Raw genomic sequence first — 23680 nt, forward strand, 5'->3', positions numbered from 1 at the left:
TTGTGTCACAAAAGTATTTAACATTGCATAATTACAATCATAGAAATAGAAAACAAAGCAATAAGGATTAGAATAAGAACAAAGCAAAGAGATGATGAACCATGACTAAATGTCCGCTGACGACATAAGCAAGTGTTCAGTCCTCCAGCGTCTTCGCTGCTAATGTTCATCTCGATCTCCTACATCTCCACGTGGATGATATTTCTCTTCACCTCTTGCAGTAGTTGTGCCTAAACCGGCTGGTTGCAGTTCAGTGTTAGATGATCCTGGAAGGGGAAAGTATAGATATTTCAACCTAACATGTATTCTTCAGAAGTGTTAGTGGATTAATGAGATGTAACCGGCGCTTGTTCTGGTCTCGTGTAGCTGCAGTTTCTATAACCATTCATGACTTGAGGTAGGATTCTCATAACCACTGGTTCAGCACATATCATTTAGCTATTTTAAGGCTACGTTCACATGTACTAGTGGTTTATCTGCCCACTTACTGCAGATCAATGTGAAGTAGAAGTGGAAGCTCTTGCCAGTCAGACCACAGATTTTTTGTAATTAGCTGCCGATAAACATTAGATGTATATTGGCCAAGATGTCCAGCTAGAGAAGGGTTGGACATGTTTCATTTGAACGTGCCCTATCCTTTTGTCCGTAGCAGATAATCTTCTGGCAGAGGAGTCTGGCAGCATCTTTCTCCCTATTGAAAATACATGCATGCTCGATTCAGTTGAATGTGTATGGGGGAGTCTGGAGGAATATCTGTCGGCCAAACAATCGTTCGACCGACAGCTATCTAAAGTGTAGGGCCAGTCTATCAGAATGTATGCTGTGAGAGGGGAAGTGGGGAAACACTAAAATCTCACCAGGTAGAGACCACCCGCTATAATTTTGGTTAAAAAAAAAAAAATAATCTTTTAAGAATGGCGGCCTTTTAAAGTTCTGGGGGTTTTACACTGGGCAGTTATCGGGCAAACAATCATTAATAGAACGCTCGTTGCCGATAATTTCCCTGTGTAAACAGGGCAGTGATCAGCAGATGATTGAGCAAACGCTCGATCATCTGATCATACCGTTTTACAAAAGTAAAATATTATCTTTGTCGGCAGCACATCTAATAGGGAGACGTGCTGCCGACATGATAATAATGTATGGGGATGAGCGATTCGAGTAACGAGCACTCGTCCCCATTCATAGCTCCGACAGGAGCAAACGAGCACCGAACAACAAGCTGTCTCGTTGATCAGCGCTCACTGCATCGGCCGGTGTAATAGGGGCTTTAGTATAGGAGAGGTACTATGAAGGTAATGCAGAATAAAAATATAGCTGTGGGAATGGAATATTAAAGGCAGATTGCATAAATTCAATTCACGTTTTATTGGGTGGTGAGGGCTCGGAGTTATTCTTACCATTTGTGTGATAGGAGATGCCATGTCTCTCCAAGATGCCCTGAAGTCTCTTTATTTCCTCGGACAATTCGCTGTGAGCCTAAAAGATTAACAGTGTAATAATACATCTACTCCAAAATGTGCAATTCTTGCCACCCACACAATAAGGGTATGTTCACACGGCAGCCTCCGTTACGACTGAAATTACGGAGCGGTTTTCAGGAGAAAACAGCTCTGGAATTTCAGACGTAATGGCATGTGCAGGCGCTTTTCGCTGCTTCCATTACGGCTGTAATTGGAGCTGTTTTTCCATGGTGTCAATGGAAAACAGCTCCAATTACGTCTCAAGAAGTGAAAGGCACTTTTTTGACGCGGGCGTCTTTTTTACGCGCCGTCTTTTGACAGCGGTGCGTAAAAAAAATGACCGTCGGCCCAGATCATCATAAAGCCCATTCAAATGACTGGGCAGATGTTTGCCGACGCTTTGGAGCTGTATTTTCGGACGTAATTCAAGGCTAAAACGCCCGAATTACGTCCGTAAATAGGGTGTGTGAACCCAGCCAAAGGGTGCAGTCACACGTGGCGTACTTGCATTGCATTGTAAAAAGACGTTGTGAAAAACCACACTGTGCCTATGGGAAAAATATTCTGCAACGGATTTCTCTAGTTCTTGCGTTGCAGAATATTTTTACCATTCGCACACAAGGCAAGTATACCAGGTGTGACTGCGCCAAGTCCGATTTATTTTGCGAAGTGATAAGTCCCGATAACAACGCTCGCAGCGTGGTGGGTTGCAGCAGTATCTATGTACATACCTTGGTGCACTCCTCCAATGATTCTAACCTCCGAGTCTGGTTTGGCTTCACATCACTTCCATTCTCCGAGGACTTTTTCAAGTATCCAGCTTCCCGAAACATGTCTTGCAGCAGTTTCTTGTATCCCTGTGCAGAGAAAGGCAATAGAACTACAACCTGCCCCATATTCATGGAGATAAATTACATAGACAAATTCCCATTCATACAAAATGTTGAAAACAACATGTCTTAAGGGCAGGGTGAGGGTTTGTATACGCTCTGTACCTGTTCAGTAATAAGTTCATCATATAAAGACTGTTCAGCTTCATCCCACTGTCTTCTCAGTGCTTCTCGGAGGGTAGGGTAGACTGCAACCACAAGAGCAACAGTAAGGCCATGATCACACACGCTTTTGATGCAGTTTTTGGCTCAGGTTTTTTTTTTTTTTGCCAAACACAGGAGTGGATACAAAAGGAGGAAATGCATCAGTCTTCTCTTTATACCTTTCCTTCGTTCTGGATCCACTTTTGGCTTTGGCTCAAAAAAAACAGAGCCAAAAACTGCACCCAAACTGCGTGTGTGATTCTGGCCGTAATGAGAGACTCTGCAGAACAGGAGGAGCGTACCTAGCAGGGAGTGCGGGTGGCACACCAACGGCGTTTCAAATGTCACAGAGTAGACGCATGTGCTCGGCTCGGATACCGCAGCCAACTTGTTGCTCCTTCCACAGACCAAATGAACCTGTAGACACAATATGTCAGCATTGGTAATAGAAAGAGTAGAATAGCAGTCACTGAAATGCTGTGGAAATCGTCTCGTCAGATTGCGATCATTGATCAGGTTGCTGACAATAATTAAAACAAAATAAGGCACCTGTCAATGTTTAGCGCGATAAAGTCCTCAAGAGAAACTTCTATTACGGAAACCATTGGCACCGGATCCGTCACCACTGAAATCAATGGTGATGGAAACGGAAACCTTTGGTTTCCGTTTGTGTCAGTCAGGGTCCCGTTCCCACGGAAAGCTCTGACAGAACAGGACCCTGGCGCAGATGTGAATGAAGACTTATCAGTGGCACAGTATATGGGTAAGACGCAGTGACAGAATTAGCCCCACATAATGCAGGTAAACCTTTGTTTGTCGGTTCTTGTTTCCACAAGTATCTCCTGATCTCATCCACATGCCCGTGAATGTGTTGTTCTCGATCTCCCATTCATGCCATATCCTAAAACGGAACAGAAGTAGCCTCAGTATTCAGTAATCCAGGTAAAGAGCATTCATACATAAATTTCTCCAAAAGGTACGTTTTTTTTCTTGCTTTTCTCTGATATATATATACACACTCCGATCAGCCAAAACATTAAAACCACCTGCCTAATATTATGTAAGTCCTACTCGTGCTGCCAAAACAGCTCTGACCCATCGAGGTATGGACTCCACAAGACCTCTGAAGACGGCCTCCTGTGGCATCTGGCACCAAGAGTTTAGCAGCAGATTCTTTAAAGGGAACTCGTCATGCACATTATGCAGCCGTCACTGAGGGCAGCATAATGTAGTGACAGACGCGGACTTTACTGCTAATGTGAAGCCGTTCCTGAGGAACTTACAGGAAGAGCCCGGGCAGCATCGGCAGAGAGGAGTCTGGAGTATTCATTAACTGCCGCTAGCGCCGCCCACTCTCCGCTGATGCGGTCTACCTATTAGGGTATGTGCACACGATGAGAGGCTTTTACGGCTGAAATGACAGACTGTTTTCAGGAGAAAACAGCTGCCTCGTTTCAGCCGTAAAAGCTCCTCGTATTTTGCGAGGCTTCTCTGACAGCCGTAAATTTTGAGCTGCTCTTCATTGAGTTCAATGAAGTACGGCTCAAATTACGTCTGAAAGAAGTGTCCTGCATATAATGTATATAAGTGTCCCGCATATAATGTATATAAGTGTCCCGCATATAATGTATATAAGTGTCCCGCATATAATGTATATAAGTGTCCCGCATATAATGTATATAAGTGTCCCGCATATAATGTATATAAGTGTCCCGCATATAATGTATATAAGTGTCCCGCATATAATGTATATAAGTGTCCCGCATATAATGTATAGAAGTGTCCCGCATATAATGTATAGAAGTGTCCCGCATATAATGTATATAAGTGTCCCGCATATAATGTATATAAGTGTCCCGCATATAATGTATATAAGTGTCCCGCATATAATGTATATAAGTGTCCTGCATATAATGTATATAAGTGTCCTGCATATAATGTATATAAGTGTCCTGCATATAATGTATATAAGTGTCCTGCATATAATGTATATAAGTGTCCTGCATATAATGTATATAAGTGTCCTGCATATAATGTATAGAAGTGTCCCGCATATAATGTATAGAAGTGTCCCGCATATAATGTATATAAGTGTCCCGCATATAATGTATAGAAGTGTCCCGCATATAACGTATATAAGTGTCCCGCATATAACGTATATAAGTGTCCCGCATATAACGTATATAAGTGCCCTGCATATAACGTATAGAAGTGTCCCGCATATAATGTATATAAGTGTCCGGCATATAATGTATAGAAGTGTCCCGCATATAATGTATAGAAGTGTCCCGCATATAATGTATATAAGTGTCCCGCATATAATGTATATAAGTGTCCTGCATATAATGTATATAAGTGTCCTGCATATAATGTATATAAGTGTCCTGCATATAATGTATATAAGTGTCCTGCATATAATGTATATAAGTGTCCCGCATAATGTATATAAGTGTCCCGCATATAATGTATATAAGTGTCCCGCATATAATGTATATAAGTGTCCCGCATATAATGTATATAAGTGTCCCGCATATAATGTATATAAGTGTGCCGCATATAATGTATATAAGTGCCCTGCATATAATGTATATAAGTGTCCCGCATATAATGTATAGAAGTGTCCCGCATATAATGTATAGAAGTGTCCCGCATATAATGTATATAAGTGTCCCGCATATAATGTATATAAGTGTCCCGCATAATGTATATAAGTGTCCTGCATATAATGTATAGAAGTGTCCCGCATATAATGTATATAAGTGTCCTGCATATAATGTATATAAGTGTCCTGCATATAATGTATAGAAGTGTCCCGCATATAATGTATATAAGTGTCCTGCATATAATGTATATAAGTGTCCTGCATATAATGTATATAAGTGTCCCGCATATAATGTATATAAGTGTCCTGCATATAATGTATATAAGTGTCCCGCATAATGTATATAAGTGTCCCGCATATAATGTATATAAGTGTCCCGCATATAATGTATATAAGTGTCCCGCATATAATGTATATAAGTGTCCCGCATATAATGTATATAAGTGTGCCGCATATAATGTATATAAGTGCCCTGCATATAATGTATATAAGTGTCCCGCATATAATGTATAGAAGTGTCCCGCATATAATGTATAGAAGTGTCCCGCATATAACGTATATAAGTGTCCCGCATATAACGTATATAAGTGTCCTGCATATAATGTATATAAGTGCCCTGCATATAATGTATAGAAGTGTCCCGCATATATTGTATATAAGTGTCCGGCATATAATGTATAGAAGTGTCCCGCATATAATGTATAGAAGTGTCCCGCATATAATGTATATAAGTGTCCCGCATATAATGTATATAAGTGTCCCGCATAATGTATATAAGTGTCCTGCATATAATGTATATAAGTGCCCTGCATATAATGTATAGAAGTGTCCCGCATATAATGTATATAAGTGTCCCGCATATAATGTATATAAGTGTCCTGCATATAATGTATATAAGTGTCCCGCATAATGTATATAAGTGTCCCGCATATAATGTATATAAGTGTCCCGCATATAATGTATATAAGTGTCCCGCATATAATGTATATAAGTGTCCCGCATATAATGTATATAAGTGTCCCGCATATAATGTATATAAGTGTCCCGCATATAATGTATATAAGTGTCCCGCATAATGTATATAAGTGTCCTGCATATAATGTATAGAAGTGTCCCGCATATAATGTATATAAGTGTCCTGCATATAATGTATATAAGTGTCCTGCATATAATGTATAGAAGTGTCCCGCATATAATGTATATAAGTGTCCTGCATATAATGTATATAAGTGTCCTGCATATAATGTATAGAAGTGTCCCGCATATAATGTATATAAGTGTCCCGCATATAATGTATATAAGTGTCCCGCATATAATGTATATAAGTGTCCCGCATATAATGTATATAAGTGTCCCGCATATAATGTATATAAGTGTCCCGCATAATGTATATAAGTGTCCTGCATATAATGTATAGAAGTGTCCCGCATATAATGTATATAAGTGTCCCGCATATAATGTATATAAGTGTCCCGCATATAATGTATATAAGTGTCCTGCATATAATGTATAGAAGTGTCCCGCATATAATGTATATAAGTGTCCCGCATATAATGTATATAAGTGTCCTGCATATAATGTATATAAGTGTCCTGCACTTCTTTGACGAGGCAGTCATTTTACGCGTCGTCATTTCACAGCTGTCAAACGACGACGCGTAAATAACAGGTCGTCTGCACAGTACGTCGGCAAACCCATTCAAATGAATGGACAGATGTTTGCCGACGTATTGTAGCCTTATTTTCAGACGTCAAACGAGGCATAATACGCCTCGTATACGCCTGAAAATAGGTCGTGTGAACCCAGCCTATGGTGTGCATAGAAAAACATCTGTCAATCAGTGGAGAGTGGGCGGAGCTAGCGGAAAGTGGGCGGAGCAGCTCTTGAATACTCCGTACTCATTTCTGCCGATCCTGTGCAGGCTCTTCATGGAAGTTCTTAGAAATTACTTCACTTAGGCCTGATTCACACGAACGCTGAGCATCTTGGACATGAAAAACTTCAGTTTTTCACGTCCGAGGTGCATCCGTGCTCAACGCTGCGGGACGCGATGTCACGCATCCACCATAGTTGAGAGTCTATGGCGGGATGCGTGAAAAGATAGGACATGTCCTATTTTCGCACGGACCCTTCACACGGTCCGTTGAAACAACGGCTGTGTGATTGGCCACATTGAATAACATAGGTCCGTGGGACAGCCGCTGTTTCAACGGCCGTCCCACGGACGTTTAACACGTTCATGTGAATCAGGCCTTAAGCAAATAAGTGACAGACCACTGAAATCAGTGCATCTATCACTACCTTATGCTGCTCTCAATGACGGAAGTATATTGTGTATGATAGTTTTCCTTTAAGCCCTGCATACTGGGAACACCCAACAAGATCTCCTGTTTTGTAGCACTGACCCAGTTGCCTAGCCATCACGATTTGTCCCTTGTAAGGGTATGTTCACACGGCCGAAACATCGGAAGCAGAACGCCTCCAAACATCTGCCCATTGATTGCAATGGAAAAACGGCGCTTTGTTCTGATGGGCTGTTTTTTAGGCGGCCGTTTAAAAAAAAAAAGCTCTAAAAAAGGCCGTAAAAACACCGCGAAAATTGCGAGTGGCTTAAAAAACTTCTGAAAATCAGGAGCTGTTTTCCCTTGAAAACAGCTCCATATTTTCAGACGTTTTTGACTCAGCGTGGGCACATACCCTAAAAGTCGCTCACACTAAACTTGCCCATTCTTCCTGCTTCCAGCACATCAACTTAATAAAGAATTGACTATTCACTTGCTGCCTAATATACCCCACCCCTTGTTAGGCGCTATAGTAACCAGATCATCAATGTGATTCACTTCACCAGTCAGTGGATTTAATGTTTTGGCTGATGATTGTATATTCCTATGAAGGGCTGACAACAGTCTTAGGCCTGATTTACACGAGCGTGTGCGTTTTGCCGCCATCATTTTGACACTCCATTTGGATGTTTGTAAACAGAAAAGCACGTGGTGCTTTTCTGTTTACATTCAGAGTTTCACAGCTGTTGCGTGAATCGCGCAGTTTGCACAGAAGTGCTTCCGTGTGACCTGCGTGGTTTTCACGCACCCATTGACTTCAATGGGTGCGTGATGTGTGAAAAACGCAGAAATATAGGACATGTTGTGAGTTTTACGCAGCGGACTCACGCTGCGCAAAACTCACGGACTGTCTGCACTGCCCCATAGACTTGTATAGGTCCGTGCGACGCGCGTGAAAAGCATGCGCGTCGCACGGACGTATATCACGGTCATGTAAATGATGCCTTAGGCCTCATTTACACGAGCGTGTGCGTTTTGCGCAGGCAAAAAAACGCAGCGTTTGGCGTGCGCAAAAGGCACTGATCGGCAGTAACTCTTTCAGCACCCTCGACAGTGAATTCCGATCACAATATACACCAACCTGTGAATAAAAAAAAGACATTCATACTTACCAAGAACTTCCTGCTTCCTCCAGTCCGGTCTCCCGGCCGTTGCCTTGGTGACGCGTCCCTCTCTTGTCATCCGGCCCCACCTCCCTGGATGACGCGGCAGTCCATGTGACTGCTGCAGCCTGTGCTTGGCCTGTGATTGGCTGCAGCTGTCACTTGGACTGAATTGTCATCCCGGGAGGTCAGACTGGAGGAAGAAGCCGGGAGTTATCGGTAAGTCAGAACTTTTTTTTTTTTTTACACGTTCATGTATATTGTGATCGGAAGTCACTGTCCAGGGTGCTGAACCAGTTTAACTCTTTCAGCACCATGGACAGTGACTGTCTCCTGACGTCGCGTACCGGAAAAAATTTTGCCGGGTTCGGTCAAAACGAGTTCGACCGAACCCGGTGAAGTTCGGTGCGCTCATCTCTAATTTGACACTCCGTTTGGATGTTTGTAAACAGCACGTGGTGCTTTTCTGTTTACATTCATCCTTTTGACAGCTCTTGCGCGAATCACGCAGTTCGCACGGAAGTGCTTCCGTGCGGCATGCGTGGTTTTCACGCACCCATTGACTTCAATGGGTGCGTGATGCGCGAAAAACGCACGATTATAGAACATGTCGTGAGTTTTACGCAACGCACTCGCGCTGCGCAAAATTCACGCATTGTCTGCACTGCCCCATAGAGTAATATAGGTGCGTACGACACGCGTGAAAAGCACGCGCGTCGCACGCGCGTATATTACGCTCGTGTAAATGAGGCCTTAGGGTAAGTTCTCACTGCAGGCAGAAATATCTGCCTAAAAAATTCCTTCAGGAATTTTGAGGCAGATTTTGACCTGCCTGCACTCTCTTTGTCGCGTTTTTTTTTTTGCTGCGTGTTTTGCAGCGTTTCACGGTTGCGGCCATTGAGCGCCGCAAAAAAAACGCTTTCTCTGCCTCCCATTGATGTTAATGGGGGGGTCAGAGACGGAAACGCCTGAAGAACATATCGCTTTTCTTTCCCGCAAACGGTTTCTTCCGCTCGCGTGGAAAGACATGCCTCCCATTAAAATCAAAAGGAGGCGATTTCTGCCGTTTTTTGGCGCGGTTTCCGCATCAAAAACCGTGCCAAAGAACTCTGTTTAAACTAGGCCTTAATGCGCCCTTAATAAATCCTAACACTCACCCTAAAATCCCACTGTAGGCGTTCCACCGGAAGGTCTGTTCATGCTGAGTAACATTGTGAAAAGGACAGAACTCGTATTTGTATCTAGAATGGAGAAGATGAGAATAACAGGGTGACTACATGGAGATTACACACCCCAGTATGGTCCATAAACACAACATATTCTAGATTTGTATTAGACCCGAAGAATTTCTTCACAAATCATCATACAATCCTATTCCCTAATCCATGTTCCCTATAGACAAGTTAAAGACTTTACCGAAACCCATTTATTGTGCCGCTATGGAAAAATAAGCCTATTCTTTTTATTTTATTTTTATATCCTTTTCATTTCCACACTTGTGGTCCTCGGTTTACAATGCTGTGTAGTGATGTCCATGGACAAGTTACATCATGTGGCTGCAGCGGACAATTTTGCTGCCTCGGTCACGTGATGTCACCATAACATCACGTCACCAAAGACCGTCAGCAGAACACATAGACGGAGGGGAGAAGGAAGTAAATCTGCCCAATTGTGTAAAAAATGTAAACACCAAAAACCCCTCCTCCCCATAAAAGAGGAAAATCTGCTTGTAAAAAAGTGTAAAGTTCATGAAAACTAATCTCAGCCTCCTCACAAAGTTACATTTACAACGCGCAGCGACCATATGAACAGCTCTGTGTCCAGACCGTGAATGGAGCAGCTCTTTCTCCTGGCGGGTCTTGCAGCGGCACTGGGTGCAGGCATCAGGATCGTGTATCAAGGATGCCCCCTCCCAATTCAGAGGCTCGCCAAGGATCCGCTGCCAAAGCCACAAGGACATGACTACGCAGGGCGGCACCGACGCATATAATGGAGCCCCTATGCCAGGTGTCTGTCGGAACTACTGCCGCCCGACTGTGATTGACGGGATGGGGCTTTTAATTATTGATTTAAAAAAATAATTTGACACAGTCATCTTATTATTGAATACTATCAGTTTCCCATTTACAACCCTTTAAGTGGAACTTCAGCACCCCAATATCATCACATATGTCTGGGTTATGTATGTTCTACTGCCCCCTGCTGGCAGCCAATATTACTATTTACTTACGTGGATTCCACAAAGTTGAAACACTTTCCAGCCAACCTGAAAAGATGAGGTGGTCCTGTAAATTAAAGGAACTATGAATCCAATGTCAGAACAGCAAAAAAAGACACTAAAAACAGCCATGTCCATCTTTAAAGGGGCAGTGTCACATATACACTATTACTGCTCTTAAAGCGGTATCTAATGGACGTGCCATAAATGTTTAAGGCTTCGTTCACACCTGCGTCGGGACTCCGTTTATGGGTTCTGTCGGAGCTTTCAGTCAGGGGAACCCATGAACGGAATCCAAACTGAAACAAATGGAAACTATAAGTTTCCGCTTGCATCACCATTGATTTCAATGGTGACGGGTCCGGTGCAAATGGTTTCCGTTTGTCCCCGTTGTGTAAGGGTTCCGTCGTTTTGACAGAATCAATACCGTAGTCGACTGCGCTATTCATTCTGTCCAAAACGACGAAACCCTTACACAACGGAAACAAACGGAAACCATTTGCACCGGACCCGTCACCATTGAAATCGATGGTGATGCAAACGGAAACCGACTTTTTTTCGTTTTTTCAGTTTGGACTCCGTTCATGGGTCCCCCTGATGGAAAGATCCGACGGAACCCATGAACAGAGTCCCGACGCAGATGTGACCGAAGCCTAAGATGGGAATACCCCTTTAACTGAAACCCCTAGTTGCTATGGTTGGTGATAACTGAACGGGCCCCACGATTATTTGTAAAGACCTGGGAAAACATTCAAATTGTCATGCACCAAATCTCTCCTTAGACCCGTGTTACCTGAGACTGGAGAGGGATCTGTCCTCGGCTGCAACTTGTTTGTTTGCGATAAGAACGGATTATTCAACCTTAGAGAAAAATGAATATTAGACGTCATTACCACCTGCTCATGTACACGTGGGTAAACACTACAGCTGACTATACACATCCGATAAAAGTCGACCAAACCCGAATTCAGCCACCTGCATGAAGACCCCAAAGATCTCTGGAGAGGTGGGGTGGGTGTCTTCCTTCTAGGCAAAAGCGGCATTTTCAGCTCAGGGTCACTTTAAATTTATCAGCATCATGAGATGAGGAAGGAGGAGGTTCTCTAATGAGACATACTGTCCTACCCCCACCAGATATAGCGTACATCACCTGAACCTCAAATCTGGGAGGGTGCCTGTAATCCCCAGGTGAGGGACAGTAAAAATGATGTTTCTCCCTAGAAAACCAGGTCAACTGATACCTAAAAAGTACTAAATAGAGATATGATAACAATATTGGATCTGTAAACAGCAGTTTTTTCATGGTTTCCATGCAGCAACAGATTATTTTTCCTACACTGCAGAGATTAATAAAAAAAAATCTACAACAAAGGATATAAACCTAAATTACGACAATGCAAGATCTTCTATTCGCTGACTATACACACAATGTTAGACTGTGTTCACACCTGTGTCGGAGCCTCCGTCGCGGATTCCGTCATATAAACCGGACAAAAGAGTGCAACATGAAGCGCTATTTTGTCTGGCAAAATGATGGAAACCCAAGAGAACCCATTAAAGCCAATGGGATCTGTCGGTGTCCAACATTTGACGGATCCGTAGTTTCAGTTATTTCCGTTATTGTATTTCTATGACAAATTTGTAGCGCAGATCTAATCACAGCCTTAAATGGGTTTCCTCATCTTCCACGTTTATGAGATCCACAGGATATGCCAAAAATGTATAATAGATGGGGGTCCCTCGACCCCGTCCCCGCCTGGTTTAGCGGCTCTCTGTGCTTCGCTATTTCTGTAAGCCCGGGCACCTCTTCACACAGTCTCCATCTGGATTTGGCGGCATAACTGGGACCGGCAGCTATCGGACATTTATGGACTATCCTGTGGATCTGCCATATATGTCTAATATGGGAATAGCCATTTAATGGAAGGTGGAGCTGGAAGTTCTAAAACTGGAGTATATCCACCTACCCAAATGTATTGGGCTCCTCCACAATCTTCATCTTTGTGGCTGCAGCATCATAGACTAAAAGACAAAATAATATATAGACAGTCATGGAATGACCATATAACCTCAGACAGTACAGACATTGCCCTGAGCGACCAATCAGATTGCTGCCGTCATGTTTTAATCTGTTCTGGGTAAAATCCCAATTATAAAGCGCTGTGGAATATAAAGCTACTAAAAAACAAACATTATTATTATTCTTCGCAGCTGGAATCTATTTGCCATGGGCAACTGAAAGGGGTTGTTCAGTTCCAGCAAATAAAAGTTAACCTTTGTAGAAGAAAATTTTCCAATATAATTTCTGTATCAGTTCCTCAAGATCTCTGCTTGCTGTCATTCCATAGGAACCTTCTTGAAAAGTTCTATAATTTCCCAATATACTTTCTGTATCGATCGGTCACATTTTTCAAGATCTCTGTTTGCTGTCATTCAATAGGAACATTCATTAGTTACTTCCAGTGGATACCATTCTGTCCTGGTCATGTGATGGACGCACAGGTGCAGTGATCGTTACAGTATGTGTATCAGAGCTGCGTCGTGTAACGATCCCAGCACCTGTGCGTCCATCATGTGACCAGGACAGAATGGTATCCACTGGAACTAATGAATGTTCCTATTGAATGACAGCAAACAGAGATCTTGAAAAATGTGAACGATCGATACAGAAATTATATTGGGAAATTATAGAACTTTTCATTATACAAAAACATTAATTTGCTAAAACCGGACAACCCCTTTAAGTCTATAGTATAATTGATATGATGTATATAGCAGATTGTAGAGCTCGGTGACAACTGTATATGGTGAATTATTATTCAAAGGGGATTTCCAACAAAAACACTTCTGACACCGCAGATTTTCACTCAGAGGTTTCTGTAACTCTCATTTTTTTGTCCACACGTGTCAGATGTGCCAGCGGATCGCACGTTTAGCCCAATTGAAAAATCTGCATAGATTTTTTTCCGGCTGCATAAAATACCCCATTCACTTGCATTAACTGCGCAATGTCAGCAGATTCTGTCACGATTCTGCCTACATCCTGAACGTGTGAACGTGGCCTAAGACTCTCTGCTACAAGTCCTTGAACACATTGGCAATATTTCGGAGCCACAAATCTGAGAAATGACTGCAAATACAGGTCCTTACTATAAAAAATACACAGAAAACCCTGTCATAGAAACTACAAGTCCCAGAATACCCTCGCATTACCATAGAAACTACACAGAACTCCCAGAATACCTTGGCAATACTGTTCAACTATTTGGACTACAAGTCCCAGAATATCTGGGTGTCAATTCTAGAAGTGCCACAATTCCCTCTTAATATTGTAGAATTACAAGTCCCACAATACTTTTATATTATCGTTAAAGTCACAGAATAGAATTGCACTACAAATCCCAGAATTCTCTGACATTACTGTTGGAACTACAAGTCCCAGAATACATCGGAACTACATCACATAGAATGCCGCTGTCAGGAGTGCTGGGATTTGTAGTTTGATGATAGTGACGAGGTATATACCAATCTCCTCACCAAAATACAAGAGTAGCCACAACCAGGCCGCCATGGTGTACAGTCACATGACTTCTCCACTACCCGGAACTGGAGCCGCAAAGCACACACGGAAAGATTTTACGAGTGACGTCTAGAAATGTCATGTGTTGTGAAGCGGGAGGGCAGTTCTTTACCGCGGCGCCGCTCTCAGTCCCCAGCTATATATCACCGATATGAAAGCCCGTTATGCTCCGTGTATTTGCGGACAAGTATAAATATATACTGTAATAAGGGGTATCGGCGGTAATATACAGTGAGGACAAATCCTGGTGAGGTGGAGACGTGAAGCTAATAATTATTGTTGTAGAGAACACGTGAGAAGAGGTTCGGAGAGGTGAGATGGTGGATGTAATGGAGGGCAGAGGGGGCCGTACTGGTGCCGGAGACTTCCACTGTCATAGTTGTGATTATAAAGCATCTAGACGTTTAATCACTGTATATTCTACAATTCGCTAACTTTCTAATATATTTCATGTTTCTAGTTCTCGCCATTTACAAAATGTCTGCTTGCTGCCAGTGAATGGATACCTTATGTCCTGAAGCCAAAAACCCGTACAGTCCTAAGGCTGTATTCACACGTTCAGGGTTTTACAAAGAATCCATGGCAGAAAACTGAGACTGGCACGGATGTTGCTGGTGGGTCTGCGCGAGGATTAGCCCCATTGATCTGCGTTATTTCCATGCATAATCCTGGAGAATAACGAACACGCAGAAAATGTGCGCTGATATTTTTTGTGAATGGAGTCAGTGGGTGCTGTTTGTGTCCCCCATGCGATAGATTCTTTGACGGAATAGAAAAATGGATGCCGATCTAAACCCAGCATGTTACTTCTCACAGCTGAGGGTTTGCTACAATTGTATTCTGTCTGGACAATCCTCTGTGAGCTAAATACATCAGAAGTTTGCTTCAATGGCTCAGTGCAGGAGATGTGAATCAGTCTACGTAAAATGTAGCAGCCTGAGTTAGTGTCCAGACTGGATACATTGTAGCAAACCCACATCTGGGAGCGCTACTAAGGGCCTGTTCACATCAGCGTTGAGGGGTTCCGTCAGAGGCTTTCGTCAAGTTAACCCCTCAACGGAAAGGCAAACGGAAACTTCCGTTTCCCTCACCATTGATCTCGGATGGGCAACCGTGATGTGAACAGGCCCTTAGTCTGCAGGGTTTACAGCCTCTGGATGTAAGAAGAATGTTTCCATTCATTGGCAGCAATGTAGATCTTGATATTAGGATTTTCAAAATTTGCAATAATTAAGGGAAATTAAAAGAGAAATAGAATTTTGGTATCAGCATTTGGAGGGGCTGTCGAGGGCTGTAGGAAAATTTAAAACACCCCCTCCCCCCCCCAAAAAAAACCCGCTGTCACCATTAGGCCAGATTCAGACGAGCGTGTGCGTTTTGCGCACGCAAAAACCGCAGCATTTTGCGTGCGCAAAAGGCACTTGACAGCTCCGTGTGTCATGTTCATATTGATGCGCGGCTGCGTGCTTTTCGCCCAGCCGCCATCATTATGACACTCCGTTTGGATGTTTGTTAACAGAAAAGCACGTGGTGCTTTTCTGTTTACATTCATTCTTTTACTGTTTTTGCGCGAATAACGCTCGTCCCACGGAAGTGCTTCCATGTGGCATGCGTGATTTTCACGCACCCATTGACTGCGCTGATGTGCGAAAAACGCTTACATTTTTTTTCAGCGGACTCACGCTGCGCAAAACTCATGGACGGTCTGCACTGCCCCCATAGACTTGTATAGGTCCGTGCGAGCCACGTGAAAACCACGCGGGCTGCACGGACGCAAAACACGTTCGTCTGAATCCGCCCTTAAAGAAAGGAAAAAATGATCCTTGTAATACGGCCGGACGATTTAATCAAATTAATTTGCCAATTTAAGTGGGCATGATTTTGAAGTTTTGCCCCGTGTCAGGAGAGGAAAAAAAAAACAAGCAGACGCACCGCACAATCTACACGTTTACCGATATGCAGAAAAATGAAATCCAGGTGGCGCCTTCTTGAGTGATCCCCGCTGGTTGTCATCTCGTGGGTTCGGTCTGACTCACTAATTCCATTGCCATGTCTGTGATCGCTCCCATCCTCAAAGATTAATGGTGAAAGAATTTAGTTTAATCCGTCGTGCGTGTTTGGATTTAACTATATTTTTTTCTCCCATAATCCTTTGCGACTGAGCGCTGTCCCCGACTTTGTGTTGGATTTACCAACATGCAGTCAACATGGAGCTGCACCTTCATACAGATCGGGTAATCTGCTCTGCCCGGCGTCTTCATTTTAGCTGGGACCAAAGTCTGTAACTTGGATAAGTCCGTCAGCGGAAGGGCCTTTTCACATCACGGTTTTACTCTACGTTTAGCGCGTACGTTTGAAAAGCTCCCTAAGTACAGGCTAAACGTGTCCGTGGGGCTTCACGAGGCCACAAGAGTGTCCTTATGGCCTCTGTCGGGCTGGTGTGTCTTGCGTTATACGTAGACTGTCTTTGAATGACAGTGCATGCTGGGACTTGTAGTACCACATGCATGGAAAACCCATGCATGATTTAAAGCAGATCAGTCATCGGAGTATGTAGCGGCAGCATAGAGTGGCCCGCTCTCCTATTCGCCAAAACGGCACTAAAAATATTGTACTGTACGGTAGCAGCGATCAAAGAACCCTGCGGACTCTCCGTGATGGGTCTGGTGTATACCTGAGGGGAGCGCCCCCAACTTTTTCATGTCAAGAAAATAATTGATTTGAATTGTGTCTTTGTATTTTTTAAAAAAAATAAGAAAATTAAGATTAAAATTGAGAATCGGTCATAAGGTTACAATTAATTGACATTTTATTTTAGGCCATATCTAATATTTATTCACCTTTATGGTCTTGACCACAGTGACCTCCAGCCTCTTTAGTAGGGGTTGACTGAGGAAGACCCCGATACGGGGTTAAAATTCCATCATAGCCTGACAGCTTGTGGCTATTGGAGCATGCTGAGAGTTGTAGTTTCACTACATTTGAAGAGTTGCAGGTTGAGGAGCGCTGGTGTAGAGGAATGACGGTGGTGACGCGTCGGAGGAAAGTCTTCGCTTTGTCTGATTGGATCTGTCCCCCATACATTCGGATTTTCAATGACCGTGACGCTTTTGTCTTCCAGCTGTGAGTCGTCATGGGGCGAAAGAAGCCGCAGAAGGATTGTAGACCCAAACACAAAGAATCCAGGTTTAAGAGACCGTCCAAGAGTCTGGAGAGCTTTACCTGCGAGGTGCACGAAGCGCTAGATGGTAATTTCTCTACCTAGTGGTGATATTATTCTGTAATGTGGGCACAGAGGAAAATAATGTATGAAATCCTGCAATGTAATATGGATGATGTAAGATCACCCACAGTGACTATACACCAAGTAATGGGATAAGCGGGTACGGTCCCAAAAATGATTAAGACAAACTGTGAGCTACGCAAAATATTAGTCCCCCCTTTAATTTCATAAAACTTCTGACATGTCGAAAGTTTTGTTTGGTGGGGTCCGGGTGCTGAGACCCCGACTGATTTATGACAAATAGGGGCAGAAGCACTTAGCCGAGTTCTGTGCCCCTTTGGCTGTAATGGGATAAGTTCGGCTCTGCTCGGATATACGATGTTGGCTGAAGACGGGCTCATAGACTTCTATTTATAAATGTATCCCGCGCATTATACGTTTTTTACAATGGAAGTCTATGGGCAATGTCTGCAGCTGTATGTCTATACAGTGGTGGCAGGCATCAGAGTCTTAAGCCACCGGTTTATGTCGGGAAATATTCCTCGTATACCTCCGATAGAGGGCTTAAATAAAGTGTGAATAGAGCCTTCGTGTCCGTTCACACAGTGGATTTTGCAAAATCCGACGCAGAATTATTCCTACTGTCGGCAGGAAGATTCCTCCTCCCAATGACTTCAATGGGAGGTTCGGGCAGAATCCGCCCGTAGATCGGGCAGGACGCTTCTTTTTCCCACTAGCTGAAAAAATCAGCTAGCGGGAAAAAGAAGAGTCCGACTCCCATTGAAATGAATGGGCGGCGGAGTGACGAGTCCATTGTGCGACAGACCCCAAACGCGTCTGACAGACCCCATTGACTTATAATAGCTTCCGTCAGTGTCTGTTGTTTTGAGGGGAAAAAGAGGGAAATTCTGCACTATTATTGCTGACAAATGTGACGGAACTGCCGGAGGAGGCTCTGCATGGAGTTTCTGACGGTAGTGTGAATTAAGCCTAATACTACCATAATGTAGCCCCAATAACTGCACCATATAGCATGTATATAATACCACCTAACCGTGCTGAACAAAATAATACTGCCATAATATAGCCCCAATAACAATGCCATATAGCACCAAAATTATACCACCTAACCGTGCTAAAAAACAGTACAATAAAGTGGCCACATAATGCTGCCATGTAGTACATAGTAATGCCATACAGCGACATGTACCAGGGCCGCCTAGTGCCAAAGTAACAAGGCTACAGATATGACCTTGTACACCAGCCCTTATACAGGGGTCCTAGATTTTTATACATTTGTTTTGATCCAATGATTATTTTTTTTAAATCCTATTAACGTTGCACCCCAGTTGTTAAAGTCCCTCTTTATGTTTTCTTATTTGCCCAATGAAGCCAGTATTCAGGGGGACACAGCAGGAGAGGACGGAGAGACCAAGGTGAAGCTTCCATGTGCCCTGGCAATGTGGGAGCTGGGGCATTGTGACCCCAAGAGATGTACAGGCCGAAAGTTGGTCCGGAAAGGTCTGGTCAGGACCCTTCGCATAAACCAGAGGTTCAATGGTCTAATCCTAAGTCCTATGGGGACGATGTATGTTTCACCCGCCGACAAGTAAGTTCTACACGACACCTATTCATACACATCCGTTTTCCTCCCTTTTATAAAGTGGAATGACACAGGCGGAATTTACACTAAACTAGTTTTAGAGTTTATATCTGATATTCGCTTGACCTGGTCGTCTTCCGTCTCTGCTTAGTGTCTGACTTTATTAACTCTGCTCTCTGACCGCGTCCTTTTTCTATCAAAACTTCTCTGCCTCTTCAGGTCTCAGACATACAGAAATCTACATGACATCAACACTCAGCAAATCCTAGACAGTCCTCATTGTCCCTGATCTCTTCCCTCGCCTGTCCCAATCTGGCTGCCAAACTTTACAATAACACTCTCAAGAATGCACCTCCGCACTATCTAATAATCCAAAACGCCTCTTTGCTACTTTTCCTTAGGCCCCATGCAGGCGGCCGTGAAATCGCCCGTAATTACAGGCCCACTCATTTCTATGGCCGATGGACACCTTGTCGTATGTCTACGGGAAGGTGTCCGTGTCGTAGAAACCTGCCGAAAAAATAGGACATGTCCTATTTTTTTCATGTTACAGACCGTGCTCCTATACTTTATAATGGGCGCATGGCCGGCTGTCCGTGGCCGTCCGCGTAATTACGGGCACGGTCGTGTGCATGAAGCCTAGGTCCTAAAGTGCAGACGCCAATCACAGATCTCGGTGCTGAAGACCTGGCCACTTATTTTAACCCCTTAAGGACCAGGTCTATTTCGGACTAGGTCTACCAAGCATTCTTTTTTCATTTTTTCATCCCCGCCTTCCAAGAGTCATAACTTTTTTTTTTATTCTTTTGTCGATATGAGGGCTTGTTTTTTGCAGGAAAAGTTGTATTTTTCAATTGCACAATTTTTGGGTGTATATATTATATTTCTTATCTTTTATTCATTTATTAGGGAAGGAATTAATAAAAAAACCGATCTATTCCAGCATTGTTTTTCGCGTTTTAAATTGACGCCGTTTACTATGCGGTGTAAATAACATGTTAACTTTATTCTATGGGTCAGTACGATTACGGAGATACCAAATATGTATATTTTTTTTAATGTTTTACTACTTTTGCACAATTAAAACACTTTTAAAGAAGCCGTCATTTTTTATTTTGAATGTCAATGTTGCCTTTTCAGGACTTGTTTTTTGCGGGGCGAGATGTAGTTTTCATTGTTATCATTTTGGGGGACTTATTGATTAACTTTGAATCAATTTTTTGGTCGAGGGGAATGGCAAAAAAAATTTTTGCCGTTGATTTGTGTGTGTGTTTTTTTTTTGTATCGCGTTCACCCGGCAGTTTATTTAATGCATTAACTTTATTACTCGGGTCATTACGATCGCGGTGATACCGTATATGTGTGTGTTTTGTGTTTTTTTGCACTTCTAGTAAATAAAACCACTTTTTTTTTATTAGTCCCACTAGAGGACTTTACCATGCGATCGTCTGATCGCTTATATAACGCATTGGTATACTTAGTCTACTTACTCTGTCAAACATCTTAAATGTCGTGGTTGCTATTGACCGTGGCAGTTAAATGGCCAGGATTGGAGGTTTCTGTCAGTCACAGCCGGGCTCCCGCGGCGATCATGCGGGCATAGCTTCTATGCGCGCACGATCTTCATCACGTACATGCACGGTGGAATGCACTAATGGCTGCGTTCTATGCCGTGCATGTACGTGATTCTGCGGCAAGGGGTTAAAATTGACAACATCCGGCATGATATTATCTCCCGGTCCCCGAGTAACATCGATCCCCTTCCCTCCCGCACTTCTTCTTTTTTTTTTTTTCAGCATTTGACCCAATAACAGAAGTCGTCGTCTCCAGGCTCCTTCCTTCCTTCTTGCCCTACTACCTGCCCTAGTGACCCCACCCCCCACCACACCCCCTCCCCCCGGCTGTCACTAGTCACCTGACTAAAATATTTAACCTCTCTCTATATCTCTGTTTCCCTCCTCTTTTAAACATGTTATAAACCCATTCCTGAAAAAACCAACTCTTGACCCGTCCTGCGCTGCTAAATACCGACCTATGACCTTCCCTAATCTGACTCCTTTCCCTGGACCCCCTTTTACATTAGTCATCAGCACCTGAACCCCCTCATTCAGCCGTGTACCCCTCACTCCTTGCAGCCTAATGCACTTCATGTCTGTCATACAGATACTGACTGGTGATTGGCTCATTTATAGCTTTATGTATATCCTATGTTTATAAAAAGATGGCGGGACCATTGTACTTCACAAGCATTCTTTTACACTTGCGACTCCTATTTCCTCATAGATTGTAAGCTCTTGTGAGCAGCGGCCTCACTTGTTTGTATTGTAAATTAGTTTTCTCACTATGTAATGTCTGATATTGTCTGTACATGTTCCCTCTGAATTGTAAAGTGCTGCGGAATATGTTGGCGCTATATAAATAAAGATGATTATTATTATTATTGTGAGGGGGAATTGACACCAAGCAAAACAAGTACTGAGATAAATTAGAGTTAACCACTAGGTGGCAGTATTCTTCTGCCTGATTCCTGAGCCCAAAGTCTTTATAGTTAATATATTGGAGGTTTATAGTACCACATAAAGAAAGTTTGGAATTAACCCTTTAGTGACCGGCCCATAGTGTTTTTAGATCGGTCACTAACGGGCCTTATTCCGATGCCATAGACTTTTTACGTCGCGGCATCGGAATAAGTAAACAGAGCAGGGAGCTGTCAAATCTCCCTGGCTCTCAGCTGCCAGAGGTAGCTGAGGGCTGGGGGCGTCCCTGCTCTGCCGGGTGAGATCGATATTAGTATCGATCTCACCCGTTTAACCCCTCAGATGCGGTGCTCAATAGCGAGCACCGCATCTGAGTGGTTTTGGAGAGAGGGAGGGAGCTCCCCCTCATCCCACTGACACCCGCCGAGTGTCTGCGTCTCCGATGGCAGCCGGGGGCCTAATAAAGGCCCCCAGGTCTGCCTGTAATGAATGCCTGCTAGATCATGCCGCAGGCATGACCTAGCAGATGCCTGTCCGTTTTAAATGGACAGGCAGTAATACACTGCAATACAAAAGTATTGCAGTGTATTATAATAGCGATCGCAGAATCGCATATTAAAGTCCCCTAGTGAAGGTAATAAAAAAAAAAAATGAAAAACCCACTTTTTCCCCTTACAAACTGCTTTACTATTAAAAAAAACAAAATAAAGTAAAAAAGTTACACATATTTGGTATCGCCGCGTCCGTAACGACCCCGACTATAAAGCTATTACATTACTTAACCCGCACGGTGAACGCCGTAAAAAAATTAAATAAAAAATCCTGACTTTAAAAAAATGTGATCAAAAAGTTGCACCTACTCCAAAATGGTACCAATAAAAACTACAAGTCTTCCCGCAAAAAAAAAATATGCCCTCATACGACCGCATCGGCGAAAAAATAAAAACGTTACGGCTCTTCAAATTTGGAGACACAAAAACAAATAATTTTGAAAAAAAAAGCGTTTTTACTGTGTAAAACATACAAAAACGATACAAATTTGGTATCGTTGCAATCGTAACAACCCGCTGAATAAAGTTATTGTGTTATTTATACCACACGGTAAACGGTGTAGATTTAGGACGCAAAAAAGGGTGGCGAAATTTCAGATATTTTTCTATTCCCCCCCCCCCAAAAAAAGTTAATAAAAGTTAATCAATAAATAATATGTCCCCCTAAATGGTGCTAATAAAAAATACAACTTGTCCCGCAAAAAACAAGACCTTATACAGCGATGTCGACGCAAAAATAAAAAAGTTATAGCTCTTGGAATGCGACGATTGAAAAACGTAAAAAATAGCTTGGTCATTAAGGTTTAAAATAGGCTGGTCATTAAGGGGTTAAGAGGGTCCATCATAAAGACAGCCCCTTTTTAAATTGAAGCTAGCGCGATGATCAGGTGATCGCCGCATGTTCAGCTTCAGAAACCCCAAGTGATCAGCAGCTTCTGCCAGGCGTAGCTGTAGCTGGTCATACATTTAATGTATGTAGTAAATGAATAGATGGACAGGCAGGGTCCACTAGAGGGTTTATAACATCCATGCCCTAATAGGAAATATGGAAAGGAGTTTCTTCACAAGACAAGCCCTTTAATGCAGTACATGTTGATTGTGTGGGCACAGGAGCTGTGCCCGTGCGATAAACAGCAAGAACCCAGCGGTGATGCTGGACTCACACTGTAACGGCCGGGGTTCGAGATAACGTCGATCCCGACTATTTAAAGAGGCTCTGTCACCAGATTTTGCAACCCCTATCTGCTATTGCAGCAGTTCGGCGCTGCAATGTAGATTACAGTAACGTTTTTATTTTTAAAAAACGAGCATTTTTGGCCAAGTTATGACCATTTTTGTATTTATGCAAATGAGGCTTGCAAAAGTCCAACTGGGCGTGTTTAAAGTAAAAGTACAAGTGGGCGTGTATTATGTGCGTACATCGGGGTGTGTTTACTACTTTTACTAGCTGGGCGTTCTGATGAGAAGTATCATCCACTTCTCTT

The 23680-nt window shown here is 43.1% G+C and overlaps 2 protein-coding genes across 6 annotated transcripts in view; one reads left to right on the plus strand and one right to left on the minus strand.

Moving 5' to 3' along the window:
- On the minus strand, positions 1-14388 carry GNPTG (N-acetylglucosamine-1-phosphate transferase subunit gamma). Of its 2 annotated transcripts, XM_075830323.1 has the most exons (11): positions 14300-14388; positions 12730-12784; positions 11556-11623; positions 10775-10829; positions 9702-9785; positions 3305-3398; positions 2800-2914; positions 2459-2541; positions 2195-2320; positions 1401-1479; positions 1-266 (listed from the first exon to the last, which is right to left on the minus strand). In XM_075830323.1, the coding sequence occupies exons 1-11, from the start codon at positions 14331-14333 to the stop codon at positions 160-162; spliced, it is 900 nt and encodes a 299-aa protein (XP_075686438.1). In that variant the 5' UTR covers positions 14334-14388; the 3' UTR covers positions 1-159. The 2 variants fall into 2 exon arrangements, with proteins under 2 accessions (XP_075686438.1, XP_075686439.1); XM_075830324.1 differs by lacking the exon at positions 9702-9785.
- TSR3 (TSR3 ribosome maturation factor) overlaps positions 14389-23680 on the plus strand; it is a 14512-nt gene continuing 5220 nt past the window's right edge. The window contains exons 1-3 of one of the 4 annotated variants that reach the window (XM_075830318.1): positions 14389-14654; positions 17464-17590; positions 18958-19174. In XM_075830318.1, coding sequence (XP_075686433.1) covers positions 17476-17590; positions 18958-19174 — 332 coding nt within the window. In that variant the 5' untranslated portion in view covers positions 14389-14654; positions 17464-17475. The other 3 variants (XM_075830320.1, XM_075830319.1, XM_075830321.1) reach the window with 3 other exon arrangements.

This window comes from Rhinoderma darwinii, chromosome 6 (genome assembly GCF_050947455.1).
Source record: "Rhinoderma darwinii isolate aRhiDar2 chromosome 6, aRhiDar2.hap1, whole genome shotgun sequence".
NCBI lineage: Eukaryota > Metazoa > Chordata > Amphibia > Anura > Rhinodermatidae > Rhinoderma > Rhinoderma darwinii.

Bases quoted from the DNA above. Each gene is read 5' to 3' on its own strand.
- GNPTG (XM_075830323.1), bottom strand. From the start codon at position 14,333: ATGGCGGCCTGGTTGTGGCTACTCTTGTATTTTG. The intron at 2,542-2,799 runs GTACGCTCCTCC...TTGTGGTTGCAG, and splicing joins CCACCCGCACTCCCTGCTAG to TCTACCCTACCCTCCGAGAA. The intron at 267-1,400 runs GTAAGAATAACT...TTCCCCTTCCAG, and splicing joins CATCTCCTATCACACAAATG to GATCATCTAACACTGAACTG.